The sequence below is a fragment of the Cyphomyrmex costatus genome, unplaced genomic scaffold (genome assembly GCF_001594065.2).
Source record: "Cyphomyrmex costatus isolate MS0001 unplaced genomic scaffold, Ccosl1.0 scaffold214, whole genome shotgun sequence".
In the NCBI taxonomy this organism is placed as follows: domain Eukaryota; kingdom Metazoa; phylum Arthropoda; class Insecta; order Hymenoptera; family Formicidae; genus Cyphomyrmex; species Cyphomyrmex costatus.
Genome location: NW_017276192.1, coordinates 814,149 through 832,747, shown reverse-complemented (window position 1 = coordinate 832,747; position 18,599 = coordinate 814,149). Strand labels below are relative to the sequence as shown.

General features: G+C 33.6%; 2 protein-coding genes across 2 annotated transcripts in view; one reads left to right on the top strand and one right to left on the bottom strand.

Moving 5' to 3' along the window:
• Nucleotides 1-660: 660 nt before the first annotated feature.
• The window catches only part of LOC108773551 (uncharacterized), a 25,095-nt gene continuing 7,156 nt past the window's right edge, over nucleotides 661-18,599 (top strand). The window contains exon 1 of the mRNA XM_018539390.1: nucleotides 661-740. The gene's annotated coding sequence lies outside the window, so the exon portion shown is untranslated. The remainder of the gene's footprint in view (nucleotides 741-18,599) is intronic.
• Nucleotides 14,691-17,465, bottom strand: Def2 (defensin 2). The gene is made up of 2 exons (XM_018539391.1): nucleotides 17,333-17,465; nucleotides 14,691-15,242 (listed from the first exon to the last, which is right to left on the bottom strand). The coding sequence occupies exons 1-2, from the start codon at nucleotides 17,427-17,429 to the stop codon at nucleotides 15,046-15,048; spliced, it is 294 nt and encodes a 97-aa protein (XP_018394893.1). The 5' UTR covers nucleotides 17,430-17,465; the 3' UTR covers nucleotides 14,691-15,045.

Below are 18,599 nucleotides of genomic sequence, written 5' to 3'. Positions count from 1 at the left end.
TTTTCTCCGAGATACATCGCACGGTCCGCTGGCTGGCATCATTAAATTATCTGTCAGTGTTTACGCCGAAGCAACACGTGAAACAACTCCTCCGCCACCGTCGCCGTCTCCGTCGACGTTCGCTCCACGGAGCGCCACCCCCGGTGCGAGTTGAGCCACCCCTCGCCATTTGCCCGGATCCAGCGGAATGTACTTAAACGATAGGAAGGTGCACGCGTCGATTGGTCGGACGAACCCCGGGTCGATGGTGAGAGGGGGCGCCGGGTCTTTCGCGAGGCTCGTAGTGCCGCTCTGACCACCGTCGCGGCTGGGTTTGTTCCTCGTCGTCCTAAACTTGATAGGATCGCCGCGATCGCCGCGATCTACCGAGATGCGCATGTAATGTATATCACTTACTCCAGGATCTTCGATCTCGCGTCGTGATCGATTGCGCGATTCCAAAGCGAGCTCTGGCTACATTCTAAAGCGATTGAACGATCGTGCGGAATGATCGCGACGTGTAGTAAGGGTGACTGCCGTATATAGGTGTAGCAGCGGGGAGATCGCGGGGTCGTTACACCGGGGAATCGACACCGCGGAGCGGTGCGTGTGCAACCAGCGAGGGATCGACGCGACGAGCGGTAGGCAGTAGTGGTAGTACATCACGGGGTGGTGTGTCAACGAGTGGATCGCAGTCGGACCGTGAATGCGGCCGTGTTAACAAACCCCTGGTCAATCGACAGTGCGCCACAATTCCTACGGTAGGTGAGATCCCGTTAGTTTATTCATCGACCACGTCATGTTTACCGCGATCGTCTCAACCATCTTGAAGCTTTTGAATATCCCGCGACATCGCGGAACCACGCAGGAGAAGATAAGCGCGACTCCTCCTCCGCGAGGTGTTTGAAACTTTATCGCCTGTGGGTCGACATTACTTCCCTAATTGGCTCGGGAATAAGCCCGGGATGACGGCGATGATGGGCGACGGATATTTATACGATACCTCGTATAATACCTCGGGGCAGGAACCCTTGAGATACATAATCATAACTCACGTACATAGCTCGTGTTACTAGATGTATATCGTGAAACTTCGGTAAGAGATCGATTATCCTGGAAACGTACCCTAGAGCCAATTATTTATGTTAACTGATTTATGAATGTTTTAATGCGATATTACTGTGACGATTGAGCGTAAATGAACCTATAAATGAAAATAATTTCCCTTAAAAAATTATCTAGAGACAAGCAAGTTCATTTTTAAAAAGAAACCGCGGGAATAAGATATCATTAGGTTGTATTTATTGGCGTGTATAATTGAAAAAACTGTGTAGATTTTAGTATAAATTTCTCCAGGTTCACGTTTTTTATTATCTATGCAATAATTACTGGGCGGAATTGCTTATATTGTTTTACTTGCGAACACTTTAAATTGCATATGACATAGAAATTAAATGGATAGAATTTAACAAGTGAAAAGCGAGTTATATGTGAGTTTATTTAAATATACACACTCTGTTGATATGGAACAGTTTACCGCTTCTGAATATTATTGCAGCAATTATATAAACGCGTTTGGTTAGGCAATTAGCCTACGTGATATTGCCTGTGTTGATAATTATGAAATGCAAGAAATTGTGAATACGTTAAGAACAGATAATTTGATGATAACAAAACGTATTTTGTTGAAGTATTTAGAAATTCACAAATCTGAATATAATCTTTTCAGATTTTTTCTATCTTGAAAGTAATTGTGTAGGACGTTTAAACTGATTGCTATAATGTTAAAATTTTTTGCAACATTCTTATCAACTTTTAAGCGTTCTACATAATTATTTTGATGACTAAGTAAATTATTTTTAGAATTGTATGTCAACACGGAAACAATAGTTTTGCTAATAAAAGTAAACGATAAGCAACTAAAATTTTAATTAAATACAGATCTGAAAATAATTTTGTTGCAGTATATCACAATAATTATATAGGATGCTTGAGGAACCGACTTTTAAAATAACATTAAAACTCTTTGCAGCATTGCATCATATTTGAACTTCTTACATATTTATTTTAATAATTTAACAAAATTATTTTTTGATTTGTATCTTAGCTAAATTTTTAGGTACTTTAACAAAATTGTTCTTTCCGTGTAACTAAATTAATTTCAGCAGAAATCTTCTTTGTGTGTGTCAATAAAATTGTGTTTGAGACTTTATTTTACTCCACGATTCGAATTAGTCTCAAATATTTACTCCGCAATTGTAAGAAAGGAGGCACTTTGTTAGATAGCTTATAAACTCGTGATTTTCTTAATTAACTTTCACGTGTGATTTACTTTAGTAGATCGGAAATCCACAGGACTTATCGTTAACAGAATTATATTTTCTCCCCAAAAATACGACCATTCTCCGAGAATCCGTTCAACCACGTTTCACCAGCAACAGCCAAATACGGATTATCGAGCAATCGATAAAATCTTGACTCGGTTGGTCTAATTGACAATTACAAGCTCTGGCAGGTTTATATAACTGTGCATTCGCAGCGAATAATTGCCCCTGGTAATTTCGACCTTCCACCGTTGTATCTCAAATGAAATGTTTCGTACATCGTAGTTCAGAATAGAACAGGTCAATAGAGGAAGAACAGTAGTCCACCTTCAAATTTCTCTCTCGATTCATAATAGTCTTCCCAAGAGACACTTTATCGCGTACAAAATGTAGTTTCTATCAGTAACTTTAAATCTCTAAATTTAGACAAAAATACAGTCAAGAAGTATTTTAAAATTTTGCGAAAAAAGGCAGATAACGCTAAAACAAGTCAACAAGGGAAATGTAACGTATTTATAAATAATTCCATTCAAAAGCAAATTTTTTTTACTTGGCTTAATGCAACTTGGCTTAATGCAACGTATTTAACTTTAACGTATTAACTTTTTGAGTGCACTTTCATCATCGCTTGCAGTGACAAAATATGTTTTTAAAAATATAACGAATCATATAGAATAAAAATAAATATATTATTTTGATAAAAATTATTTTCGCGAGTTTAATTTGCGTGTTAATGAACTTACATTTGGACATTTTTACACTAATATTATTTTATTTGAGATATACAAAACATTTTGCTACATATTTTTAGGTTTATTTTTACTGTCGAAACATTCGATATTATTCTCTATTTTATTGAATATGTGTGTTAAAAATCACGTACTGGGTAATTTTATTAACATGGTAATGTCGCTGTGCTTGTCTTGTTAGCGCTGAAACATTACCGTGTCTCCTGATTATTAAAAGTTTACTCATAATATGCTATTTATTGATATTATATTTGTTGAACGAAACGTTTCAAAATCGCAACGATGAAAGAGAAATTTGTTACCATTCTGCGAGAAAATAAAGGTAATAAAGTATATTTTACAATACATGATCTTTCTGCAACGAGATTTCGATCAATTACATTTGTAACTCTATTCGCTGTGAACTTGCTTTCAAATGAACCTATAAATGAATGCTTTAATAGTTTGAATTACCCCATTTACTAACAATTACTGCGAATGTGCTCGGGTAAATTTTGCTTAACAATCGATACAAATGTCGACGTGAGATTCAATCCAATCAACACTATTAAAGACAAATCGCGTTGTAATCTGTGTCTTAGAATGAGAACGGATAGGTACATATACTTTCATCTACCATACTGTATATTATGTATTATAACAAGGTTGGAGAATAACGCGTTACTTATAATGTCATTACCGTAACATAGTTAATTAGGGAATTTGAATTTTATACGCCTCACATGTTCTACAATAGTCTAAATAAATTTTTGTGTCAATTTAACACAAGATTAATATGTTAAAAAATAACTCACATATTATGCAAAATAATTAACACAAAGAATGTAATACTAATACAATTTGTAAGCATGTTGTAAAAGCATATTTTTTTAAGTAAAAAATTAACATTTATGGTATGTTAAATTAACACGTGTTTTATTTATTTATCTTAGAACTTACATTTTAAAATATAACGTGTTTTTATGATATTTATTTACTTACTTATAAATTACATTATTTTAATACTAAGAATTGTTGAACTAACTAAATACATTCAAATAACATAATTATATATTATGTTGAATTAACATTTGGATATGCCTACTCAAATTGTATACTCAATGTGATATGTATACTAAAAAATTCAACATAAAGTTTTAAAAACTTCAAGTAGATTGGTTTTAATACAACTACAACGTATCTTTTATTATGTGTAGTTATTTTTTTGTAACATTTTTGTTGCATATATTTGTTGTTATTAACAATAATAATACTGTTACTCATAAAAAATTAGTTTCATTACTAAATTATAATAAATAGTAATACTGTTATCAAAACGGAGCTATCGAAGTTACATTTATCGAATATAACCGTTACTTTTATCGTTACTTCGCATACGTACAATGTATGTATATGAAACATGTATGAGTTTCAAAACAAGTTTTTAAAAGAAAAGGAGTATTATGTTAGACCATGTTACGATTATTTATTTATAACAACTACGAATCTCGTATTGAATAAAGGAAGATCGTCAGAATTCGATAAAAAAGTAACGGAAATTGTTACGACTTAGTAACGAATAAGTTTTTGAGTAAAGGTAATGCTAACAAGTTATTTTTTTAAATCGATAACGAGTTACAGTAATGAGTTATTTTTTGAAAGTAACTTTTCCAACTCTGATTATTAATACATCCCAAAATAATAATAAGAAATTTAAAATGATCGAGTTACAACATTATTAAAAATTTACCAAATATTAAATTCGGAAAAGCACATCGAGACCGTTGCGTTATAAAATTAACATTTAAATACAATTTCCGTTTGTGCGTCATATGCAGATATTGAATAAAAGAGAAATGTTGTTTGTTTTATGAGAAGTCTATATTCTTTTACATACGCGCGGTACACGCGATACTTTATTTAGTAAAATATATACAAATATGTATGAATCGTTGGCCATAAATTTCTGTCTGTTATTTATCCATCTTAATAAATAGTATATCCTGGATTGTTATGGATAAATAGTAACTGAAAGTATAATAGCTAGCGGGATTCAATCGCTCGTTTTCCACATAAATTCTTTGAGGAAGGACAGTTGGGATAGAAAAGAGAAAACGATGAAACGAAGGCGGAATTCAAGCGCACCGTCCCCAATATGACTGACTCTCTAGAAATATTTGCGACGATAGTTGGTATCCGAAGTATTTAATTAAGTCCGGAGGAAAGTCCCGTGGTTGCATGTCCTTGTGCTTTGACGTCGGCGCGTATATCCTGGAGCAAAACAAATTTCCACGAGGGAGATTCAACGTCAAATAAGAACCGTTTGAAAGACTCTTCGAGCTTTATTTCGAGCGATAAGAGCGGAACGGCTCGTTATCGGCGAGGGCGGGCGAGACTTTCCGCCATAATCCTTGAGAAACTCAGAGGTAGATGCAGAAGATTAATCCCCATGAAAGGTTCGATTCCGGATTTATCGCTACGCGTAACTTCGATAAGTTGCTCGCCACCTCGCGTTGCACACGCGTCATCTCATCCGGTGGTGGAACGTATCTTACGTAACGTAGCGCGTTGTTGCGCGTTTCACGTAATTACACGGCACTAAATGTCCATCAGGCACAGAGGGAGGCTGCGCATTGAACGAAGAATGGAAATTAACGAGGCAACAGGGACGACGGCGCGAGAGTTGGAAGGCCGAATGAATTGTCTTTAATAGCTATTCTGTCGTTGCTTCGTAGAAAACGCTTTGCGGAACATTTCACGTCGGACTGTTCTAAGGAAGTGAAAGGAATTTAACAGTTTTGTCATCTTTCTTCATGAAAGTATAATTATTTATTCCTGCCACGCCTGGGATGTTTTTAATCTTACGACGCTCTCGCCGACTAATTGCTAATTAACAATAATTAATATTGGAATAGATATAGTGTCCAAATATGCAATATTGTTTTTTTGTGTTGTGACTGTAATTGATAGGAAACTGTGGTTTGAAGTACTTAGTTAATTAGAGGGAATTAAAAACGATATTTATATAATGTATAAAATAATATTGTGTGTGTTATAATAAATATGGTAGCTATATATTAAGTGCAACAGCTTTTAATTATTGTTAATATGATTCCTGTGAATGCGTGAACGAAATTTTTTTTATCAATTTTAGAGATTGATGTTTGATATTTGAATTCAGGTCATATATGAATAGGGAGCGATATTTTGAGAACAAATTCTATAACAATTTCTGTTGTTAACTCTTGTTTTAAATGTATATAACTTTTTTGCAGTGTTGCTCATCATTTAGTTTTACATAAATATTTTAATAGTTTAACAAAACTATTTTTAAGTCCGTATCTAATTAAATTTTTTAATATTTTAGTAGAATCTTTCCATGTATCTTATCTAAGATAATATTAGCAAATTAATTATTAACGTAACCAAAATCACCCAGACAACAATGTATGTTCTTTTTTTGGTTTGGATTTCCATTACCTATTGCGTTCTTTTTTACATAAATTATAATTTGAACAATTTGATATTTCAGTGAATATATCACTATTCCGAAGAGAGGGGTAAAATCCAGTATTACGCATTGAGAAATCATTAATATTTGATCTCGCGATTGCCGGATGATGATGATCGCGGCATTTGTTAATGAGAAATCGGTCACGAATGTAATACCGTTATAATTTATCTACCGTAACAGAGGGGATTATTATACACACCATTAAATTGCCATATGGCGATTTTCATACGACCGCGAAACATTAACGGATTCCGTTTATAGACCGTCGACGGTCGTCGTCGATCGCGTTGTGCACGAGACGGAATAAAAGCGTGACGTCAAATACGGTGCACCGGTATTACGTCACGTAGAGTTTGAAGGTTGGTTGGTTCGCTCGTCGACAATATGGGATATCAGCGTCACCGTGCGCACGTGAAAAATCTTTTTGTTATATGTTGGAAACGTGTGAGCCGACCCCTCCGAGATTACTTCAGCTATACTGTGATTAAGTTCGCGCAAAAGGGTAAAAGAGGGATTTTTAGATCTGGAATCCATATACGATGGTCGTGTGAAGCTTAGCATGTGATTATGTTAAATGCAGTTTTATACGTATTATTTAGTGATAGATTAGAACCATTCCCTTTTGATGATTTTTCCTCTTTTCATCTTCTCGACAAAATATAATGTAAGAATCTAATAAATTATGATAATAACAATATCTAAAGATAATAATAATATCTAATAATACTGTAACTAGTATTTCTCGTACTTCTTTTCTAATACTTATTTTTTTACCAATGTAGATTAATTTTAATTTTGATTTAACTTACTCTTTATCTTTTCTAATTATTAGAACTAATAAAAAAAGAGTTGAACTGAAATTAAAATTAAATTGTATTGATAAAAATGGGTATTAGTTGATTTATTCATACGAGATATAAGCAGTCCCATGTTATATAATTTTAATATTATTTATACTGCCTTACAATGCGTATCATATGGCAATACTTATCGTAATAATCAATATGTACAGAGATGTCTCATTGTCAGTCGAATTGGTGAAGATACTCTTACGAAATATCCAGGAAATTAAATTCCGACTATAAGGTAATATTTTTGCGATAAATTTTTTACAGATTTTAAAATGTTGACAGCATCAAATCGATGATCTGATTTAATTTGTGTGTGTAGGGAGGACAGAGAGAAGGGGATATTATTTTTTCAGTTTGATTGCGTTGAAGACTGCGGAAGGAATCGGCGCGGAGTTATAAATAAAACAATTTTGCCATTATCTAAAAATTTAGTTAGATATAGATCTGAAAATAATTATGTTGGATCATTAAAATAATTACGTAGAAGATTTAAACATGATGAGCAATTTACAATTTTCAGAATTTCTTATTCGTTACATTTACAACCAAATGGTTGCATTTCATTTTTGTGTCGTTCAATTCATTAGTGACTGTCTATAGTGGACTGAAGAATGTGTTATACGGTAGATATTGAAAAATATTGGATCAGTGATGATGACTACAAAGCGAGTCAAAACGTACGGAGATTAAGTATTAAAATTACTTTATAAAATTAATCGCGTGTTCGAATTTCTATGCTCCGCTCTCATTTGCCTGAATTCTCATTGCTGAGCAATTTTTCAAAAAAATTTGATATTCAAGTAATCCCAGCTTGAGTATTTTACATAATTGCTTTGATAGTTCAATAAAATTATTAGTAGATCTGTAGCTACATTTCTAGGTACTTTAGTAAAATCCTTCTTTCTCTCTGTGTTTATTTGACAGTGAAATCAAAATTATCTAAACACACACACACGCACATATATTATTCTAATATCTAATTTTGACCATGATTGACATTTCTCGTACTAATATAGTTGTTTTAATAACATCTAATAATAATTTCGATCATAATTGGAAACTTTCTAATTAACGTTCTACGGTTTGTCGTATAATGCATTTTCAATACTTCCATCTATTAATAAATAAAGGAAGAAGCTTTATAAGTGCATGTCTATCGTTGGTGCTAATCGACACGTCGTGCGGTTCTCTCTTAAAATAAAATCCGGTAGTAGACGGTCGCATCTAGCGGTAAATGAAGTATGTAACTTTGCGTCTGAGAAAATAATCTGGCGAGAATTTATTTACTTTGCCATGTATTCTCATCACATCGTTGATTACACTCTCTTTTTCTCTCTCTCATGTTTTTTCTCTTTCCCTCAGAGACAAGCTCGTTGGTACCTAAAGCTCTTTCGCCGATACGGTGCTAATGTATAGCAACGACGATGCAAGTCCAACCCCGTCGGAACAATCTCACCCCATCTTGCGGTAGAGAGCTCGGCAGCTGGCCACCTTTGAAACTCAAAAGCCAAGCCGCCACGCTTGTAGTAACACTTTCGATCGATAGGGTTTACTACTAAAGGCGCATTCACGGGCTCTTTGGTTTATCGGATGTCGTACTAGTGTTCTTCGTTCGGTGAATCTCATTTGAGAGTCGCCAACGCTGAAATTTCCGACACGCTGAACTACGAAGAATATCGGAAGCGATGAGGAAGGGAAATAGAAGAAAAGCGAGGGAGAATTCAGACGGATTGGCAGAGAGAAGAGGAGAAAGAAAAAGAAAAAGAGAACGGAGATAGATGAGTAACGGAAACGCTGACCTTCCTCTCTTTCCTTTCACTCGTTATTGAATCCTTTTTGCGGTATTACAGCGTAATTGGCTCTCGCTCTATAAACTCTTACCCTCATGTGAATTGACTTGAATTTAACCCGCCGCCGCGCCGTTCACACAGCGCAGTTCGTTACGGCAGCTTCAAAGTAGATCTATTCGGAACGCGAACGGAAACGATCTGATTGATTACGTTACTTGCATTTTGCGCATTTTCACGCCACGAGTCTTGCTTTTTATTCTCATTCTGTAGTTCTGCAGCGTGTTACAAATGACACACGTACGCTGTCTCGACCGAGCGACTAAGACTAAAATATATGTATTACGTATATTATTATTATAACATCAAGCGCGCTAAATAAATATTGTATAAATCGAATCATTCCTATGCAATACGCGATCTCGCAAGCGGTAAATGTTATCACACTGCCGTAATTGTTATATATTTGCTTAAACAAATATTACATCTAAATTTTGAAAGAGATAATCGTTATTTTCTTTTGTGGTGCAATTTAAATCGAGCATCTAGATTCTGTATAAGTTATTTCTTTAGTATTATTGCATCTCAATAAAAAGTTGTTAGAGAAGGTGGTAATAATCGATATTATATCTCAGGTTATAGTAAGCTTATGTTATTTGTTGTTATTTTGACTAACATTAAAGGCGTAATTTTGATAAAATTATTATACAAATAACGTCAGATTGTTACCTGGGACATGGGATCCCATTTAAATTTTATACAATAACGTGGATATTATAATTAATATTTGAATTTTAGATTTAACGATTATAATCGTCAAAGCGTTGTTCAGTTAATTCTAGACTCAGAGTTATGAAATATTCGTTACAGAGTGTATAATGGCTTAAAGAAAAACAGAGATGATAACGTAGAGCTGATAACCTTCCACAAAAAATAATATTTATTTATGAAATTAACCAAAAATATCGTAGAATGTATATAAATACATATGCATACACGCACACATAACTTCTTTCGCATACATCTGGCTACAATCTCTAGTCCTACTAACATAATAATCAGTACGCTTAGGGAATCACATTTGTAAAATGCCATGCATATGTTATTTGGTTTAACTTTATATAAAAAAAACTCGAAATGTATAAAGTCAAATAAAATGTTAAGAACAATAACAAACAATACTCTGAAATATATGCATACGCAAGGAACACACCGAGTCAAAAGAAAGTTAAAACTTTATTTTGACGTCATGAGAATGAAAATGATGATTTTTTTGTTGCGTGATAATACATTCAAGTTTAAGAATAATGAGGAAGTGTGTGTGTGTGTGTGTGTGTAATTAAATGCTAAAATATATTTTTAAAACGTTTTAAAATGCTTAAAAGTAAAAATGCGTTATAATAAATGTTGCTTATGTATATTGATACAATAGCATTATCAGTGTTACGGTGTAATGATGACAAGCTACTAAATAAATAATTCTTCAAATAATAATTTGAATTTATCATTTAATAGCAAAGAAGGGCTATTATATTTATTTACTATTAGCCATAATACTATCTTTTTTATTGTATTATTATTATGATATTATATATATAACAATAATTTCGTAAAATGAGCATACAGCCACACAAAAGTTCTTATTCGTGATAAATCATTATAAAACAAATAATTTATTCATATCATTGTCATAATCAAATAAATAAACGTTTCGGTCATTAACTTGACCATCTTCAGTATTCAATTACAATTATAAATATATTCTCTAAAATTAATTCATGTGTCAAAAGTTTATAATTCTATACAATATATTATTTTCGCTTACGACATTAACAATAACGTCATATTTAATTAATTTTAGAGAATATATTTATAATTGTAATTGAATACTGAAGATGGTCAAGTTAATGACCGAAACGTTTATTTATTTGATTATGACAATGATATGAATAAATTATTTGTTTTATAATGATTTATCACGAATAAGAACTTGTGTGTGGCTGTATGCTCATTCTACGAAATTATTGTTTTGAATCTAACCACGTTTTTGTGTGTGAAATTTATATTATTATATATATATATCTCTTAATATCTTCGCTGATAGCGACAAAATAATAATTATTCATCTAGAAAGTATGAAAACATATTACAAATCTAAAGAAGCCTTTAAGTATGATTTAATGAAACATTTTCCCACTTCCTTTTTGTGAAAAAGAGAAAATTGTAAAAACTACAGGAATAATTTGCGAATATTTTCTCAGTAGAAAGTAGTATGAAGTACTTAGGCAATAAGACGCTCTTTTTGTTATTCTCGTAAAGAACGCGCGGAAAATTTCAAGATTAACGTCCATGCATTTGCAAGATTAATATTCCTTATTCAATGGGAGAAGTTATTTTCTCTCGTTTATGTCGTGTGCGAGCATTTCTAGGTATTCGTACTATGTCGCCGCGTCTCGCGAACAATAGAGCTCGAGAACAGCTGGCTTTATCCCGATATATTGGTCGAGTGTTGTTCCATTTGCCGACTTCAGTCAGCGACAACTTTAAATACCTGAGAACGCCGTGAAGGGTAAGGCAAGAGTTCAAAGTCGCCCTCAGAAAGCGAGATTTCAAGCTCTTCTTCGAAGGCGACAACTTTGAAACGCTGACGTCGCGTGTCGCTTGTAAATCTGCGCCGCTTGAGAATCGAATTAACCGTGGGATTCTGATCAAAGCGATCTTTCCTTGAATACTATCCAGCGTGATTTTATATATTTCCCTCTTCCGAAGAGATCCTGTTCCATCGGAACAAATTTAACGTCGGATCGGCATCGAACCGAGCGATGAACCACCTTTCGAGAACGCGGAATAGAGGCACCACCTCTCTGTGTTACATCGTCTCGGAAATTGCACGTAAAGTGGTTTCGCGAAGCGAATATTGAGTATTCTCAGCCGATAATTTGTGCTCTGGGTCACGTAACTGCGCCATGCTCAGTTACCGGTGGTTTTGTCGGCGAAACTTTTATTGTACAAGCGGGCCATTAATCGTCGCAAGTTTTCGATTCCCTTCCATAGTCGAGGTCGCCGCAACAAAAAAGGTACATCCCAACGTCGGTGAGAACACCTGGTGTACAATGCTGCTAATGAAATTGTCATCCATTTAAAGGACGACGAGAACAGAACCGTAGAAACTTCTATCTCTCTCCATTTAAGAAACCCCTTCGACACTAATCCGATTTCGTCCTAATTCGTTTGATCTTTCTAATATCTTCTTATAGGAATGCATCCAGATATATTTTAGAGTGCCCTTTTAGAGTATCAGTTTTCATCGTGGATGGCCCTTGTCATATGAGTAAAAATGGAGGTAGAAAGTTCGAACGAGACGTATTTCAAGTAGAGGATTTTCATATATGTGTGTGATCACAAATGCAATATGAGCATCGTATATATTAGTTAAATGGTTCATAAATTTAAGAGACGTCCGAAAGACACTGGAAATTGGAATTAAATCTGATAAATCGAGATTAAAAAATGTCTTATATAGATAATTCATTCTTGTATTTTAAAAATTCTGTACGTTTTTAGGATATAAAATGCCTATCGATATATACGAGAGAAATCTGATTACCAAACATTCGAAAGGAAATATTTCTTTTATATAGAAAGAATAATTTTACTGGAACGTCTAAAAAAATTTAGATAGATATAAATCTAAAAACTAAGTTAGATCATCAAAATAATTACGAGGGTGTAAAACATTCAAATTAGTTACTAAATTGTCGAAACTTTTTGTAGTATTAGTATAATTTTTAAGCGTTTTAGATAATTATTGTATTGATCCAACAAAGTTATTTTTATATAGATCTGTATCAAGTTAAATTTTTAAGTATTTTGGCAAATCGTTTCTTCCGTGTAATATTAATATAAAAACAGTTATCTTTCTACCCGGTATATTATAAACTTAAATTGTGTTTATCAATTCCCTCAAATAGTGTACATAAAAGAAACACTTTGCTGAATCATTTAAAAATTTAGTTAGATACAGATCTAAAAATAATTATGCCGTAGCATTATCATTACATTTAAGTATTCTATAATAATTATTTTCAGATCTAGCCTAGTTTTTATATGATTCATCGATTAAACTATTCTCTCTTTATATGTACATATATATCTTACATATATATGAAATGAACCTTAGAGACTGTTCTCCTGTTCGGTGCATTTCAAATTTAATTCTAGATTCCATCTCCCGGGATATGTTGGACTGCTCATTGTTCAGCAGCGATCTGTGTTCTGTGCACGTTCGCAAACGCACGAATCAATATACAGCGCGCCGAAAGATATTACGTTAGTGATTGGATTCGCCAACATGGAACTATCGACCAGACCCACATGTTGCTTTTATATATATATATATATCAGGAAATAGATTTTAAATCGACAAAGGTCAATTGCCAATTCACGGACGTTTTGTCCGATTAATTGCTATCATCGACACCCGTTTTAATTTTACCACATTAATATTAATTTTAATACACAGAAAGAACAATTTTGCTAAAGTATCTAAAAATTTAACTAAATTAGATCTGATCAAAATAATATTGCAAAAAGTTTTAACATTCTGGCAATCAGTTTGAGTGTCCTATACATAATTATTCTGATGGTATAGCCAAATTATTTTTAAATCTACATATATATAGCTCTCAATTTTTAGATACTTTAGCAAAACTATTCTTCCTATATAAAATAGTAAACACATAAATACATAATTATTATTTCTAATACAAGATACAGAAATTTTTTTGCGAAGTAATGTTTGTTTGGCGCATATAAAATAATAATTTATAAAATAATAATAATTTTATTTAAAAAAAAACTATTGTAATCGTACGCAGTTTATTGAATTATTCTAATCTAACAAAATGACTTTTCATTTAAAATTAATACATCAATGAATTATTGTATAATAGGTATTAATGATCTTACAAGACAGGTTCATAGAACAGGTTTGAATCTAATAGAAGTAACATATGCATAAACACACTTGCATTATATTATACAATATTTAATGTATAAGACACAGGCTTGAGAAAAAAATCTACAGGCATCAATGCAATTACACCGATATTTAATCGGTCTAATCTTTTTTTAAATACAAATACATTGTAAGTATTATAACTATTCAGTATTAATCGACATGTAATTATGAAAATAATTTTCTCACGACTACGTTTGGTTCGTAATAGCTAGGAGTATTTGTAAATATCGATGCAATTATACCGACATTTAATCGGTTTTTAAAATATATAGCATAAATATTATAATTATGTAATATTAATCGAAATATATTTATTAAAATAACTTTCGCAATGACTACGCTTGGTTTGACCGAAATTTTATGTATGCGCCATAAAGAACCGATTGACATCGTCCGACAAATGTTATGTAAATGTCTTATCACAGTGTCATTACGATAAACGGTTTAATTAACTTTCATTAATAATGTCAATATCAATTCTTGTCAATTTTCCCGGGAAACTCCCGTCGCGACGCTGACGCGAACAAGAACTGTTATTCTTATTAACACGCTCGGTAGCGACGCGCGGGAACGGCTAATTAAAATAATTATCCTTAATTATGACGTTATCCGTTTCGGTGAAAATTCGCTCGACGAGACAGACAATCGAGGCCGGAACTATCGATCGGATGATTAAACCGTGCGTCCCTTCGTAATCTCCCATGAATATTAATTTGGATTACAATGCAATGGCGTTCACCGACGTAGTCAGTACCATCCGTGAAGACAACGAGCGACAGCGTGATCCATATGAGACGTTGCGTTGACCAAGAGTCGGATGATTTGAAGGCGAGCACAACTTCTTAATTCCTGCAGACGCAGATACCATCGCGGCAACTACCACCCTTGCGACGTTGCATCAGGCATTTAGCTGCACAAGGAGTGTGATTGAAACTCAGCCACTTAGACTGCCAGGATAGAAGGTCGCAGGTCACGCGGCGATTCCGAATGGGTGGCAGGTCCGACGATATTTCGTCGTCCACTGGATCCTCGATAGCAGCTGAAATGCAATTTCTCCGCTTTATTTTCCGATAAAAGTAGAGAACATCAATTATTGCGGAGTATCGCGTTTTATATACACTTTACGAATATCCGGTGTCTTGAAAGCTTTCATTAGACTATGCAGAAGAGGTTTTATCAAGGACGCGCAGATATGTATATTCTCTTGTCAAGCTGAAATTAACTCCTCTTCTTTATTCTTCTTGATTCTTAAAGCGAAAAAAGTAAGAAGTTTTTGAAGAAATTTAAAACAACTTCGTCTTTTCCCTTCTATGTGTCTCCAAAGTTTAAAGTTTTGTAATGGAAATTACATGGCCCTTGCGAATTAAATTTTAAACTTCAACCTTTTTACGTGATTCTAATTATACAAATCAGTTTGATATTTGAATTAGTATTTAAAAAATATGTAGCAAGATCTTTATAGAAACAACTTATGGTATTTAGCAAGCATCTAAGCGCAAAGATTATTTCTAATTCAGCATTTGGAAATGATATAGTAGTAACTTGTAATAATGGAATGACTCGACAGTAGAAAAGGTCGTGACGAGCTCGATATGAAAGGATATCGACAGCGTATTATCATACTAAAAGGGTGTCAGAGAGAGGAGAGGAGAGCGAGAAGAGGAAGAATGTGTGTGTAACTATTATGCGGCGCGAGACAAAAGACTGCGCATTCTGGATATTTATTACTTTATTGCAAAGTATCGCCACGTTATACGTCTCGGCGACGTACCGTTTTCCGCGAAAATGTAATCATAGTATAATATTCAACGAATCAAGCATTTATTATAATATCCGATCTAATTATCGACAAAAAAGTGATTTAATGTGACTCGAACTTGATATCTCAGTGAATAAATCTTTGATAATGAAGTGAGATATATATATTCAAGGTTAATTACAACTTGTTAAGATCTCTCCATTATATCAAAGGAATTTGGCTGTTATTTAAATCTAAATCCGGAGCTGATGGTAGATATATTTGGTTGGTTCTCAATTAAAATCTTGTCAAAAATGTCGAACAATTTTCTTTATGTTACATCTGTAAAATATTCTTATTAAAATATATTTGGATTCATTCTTTTTTTATATGAGTTATGTTATTTTGATTTTTTGATATTCATTAAGGTAATTCCGGTATATATGCCGCAGAAGTCAAAAAAAAATAGAAGAAGTGGGGATAATTTTCTCAGAACTACTTTGTTTTATATACCTTTACGTTATATTAGTATTGTGTTATGATTTAAATTGTTTACTGTTATATTAATAAAGCTATTGTGAGTTAAATCGATTGTCACCGTAATAAATAGTGGCCTCCATCATAAATTATAATATAATAAAATGATTACTGTAGGGCGTGTAAAAGATTTAATGATTACTTCGTGATGTCTCTATGGGATACACGACAAAAATGTAAAGGTTTTAAAAAGTTTTTTTTTTAATTCGAAAAATAAGTATTTTAGATTTCTAATATTTTTTTCATCTAGTAGTACAAAGTTTTTACCGCGGCGATATAGTTCGTTTACCTTAAACATAGTAAATATAATAATATTTAATTAATTAAGTTTTTGTTATAGATGCGACATATATTTAGCACCGGAGTTACCCTAGTACTTTTTAATTAAAGTACTAAATTATGTGAGTTTGTGATAATAATAATATCAGTTGTTAACAGTGAATCAGTAATACTATAACAGTATACGTTAATAATTTTACTATCTAACACGATGATTAGTATACGAAGATTAATATAGAAATCTGTCAGTATTCAGAAATATTAATATGGTAATCCAGATTTCTTGATTCTCAAGCAACGCAGTATTGCTCTATTACGGAATTCTGATGCTCAAGAATACAAAAATCCGGACCACCGTATTCTACATCAATCTATCGATATTAATCGCATACGATTATCAATAATATGTCAATATTTGTTGATATCGATAGCATTATTGATATAAAAGAACGTATAAGAACCCTACACAAATCCAGCGTCAGTAACTGTATCACCAAACGTTCGCGCGGAGTCAGCTCCGGAGAGTTAAGAGAATTTATTTATGATCTTCCTCGATAAAATATGTATATGCTTACTCAGTTCATAAGTAGGTCCGTCGTAGACAACCGGTAGTGTGTTGACCGAGGTGCAAGCCAGTACGACAAAGACAGCGAGGATAGCAAACAGTTTCATGATTGCGGAATGTACTCTCGTGTGTACTTAAATTCGTTTTGAACAACAATGTCCTTCCTTAAGGACGCGAAGTCGCTTTATATACCTCATCGCTGTCTCCGAGACCATTCTTTTCTATTTTCCTGGATGCGCTTCCGTCCACCGCCTTCCCTCTCGATGTTTTACGATTGGAATCCCCGCGGTTTCGCGTTCGCTGTTTCCAGATCCGCCAGCCGCTGACCAAATCCGCTGATGCGTAGACCGACCTATGTATTCGAATATTAATTTCCGGTATTATCACCGTTACCGGGACGACTGCGAGTGAAAGAGAGAAGCGACGAAACGGGTCGATCGATCGCAGCATTTCTATTGAACGGAAACGCAAACGTGACTATAGCTCGTGATATAAGTGAATTAAAAAGAATAATCGACGCAGATATATTCATTTCGTACTATTCAATTTGTGAACTTGACTACTTGAAGCTTCTTGAATATACTTGATTCTTCTATTTCTTTATACTCTGTCGACATACCGGTATATTATTATAAAAAAAGAAATCTGATAACACAGAATATTGAATGTGAAATAAAGAGCAATTTATTTCAGCATTATACGTTTCAATTATGATTAAGAGATTCGTTTTAAATTTTCAATTACTCCAACCGGATTTCATCTTTTGTAATAAAAGGCCGGAATATTAAACAATTCGAATTTCCGCATTACGACCACAAAGAGAAAATTTATTGAAACGAAATTTAAAAGTCAATTGGAATAACAACTCTTTACCATTATACAAGGTCTGTTGTTTCGCTGTGCTATAATAATGTTCTGCGTGTTTTGCATATCCAAAACATCAGCAATTTGTTTGTGAGAGACGTCATGGTGTCGATTAAAGTGATTAAACTGTGAATAAACAATCGATGATGGAAGGTAATGCTGTTGCAGGTGATCGCAAATTTCATCATCGTGAGCTGTACTGCAGCTGACCCAGATACTGAACAAAAATACGACTCCTGCGAACACTAAATATTTATGTAACTACGCAAATGTAACGTTTAATCTTTAATGCGTTGTTGTCATTCGTGACATATTTTTTTCCCTTTCACTGCATTTGAGCGCGTTACGACTTTAGGGATTACCCGTTACACACATCCCACGCAAATATATTTATAGGAGATTTAATGCCGAAA

Bases quoted from the DNA above. Each gene is read 5' to 3' on its own strand.
- Def2 (XM_018539391.1), bottom strand. From the start codon at position 17,429: ATGAAACTGTTTGCTATCCTCGCTGTCTTTGTCGTACTGGCTTGCACC. The intron at 15,243-17,332 runs GTAAGCATATAC...ATTGCATTTCAG, and splicing joins CGGACCTACTTATGAACTGA to CTGCTATCGAGGATCCAGTG.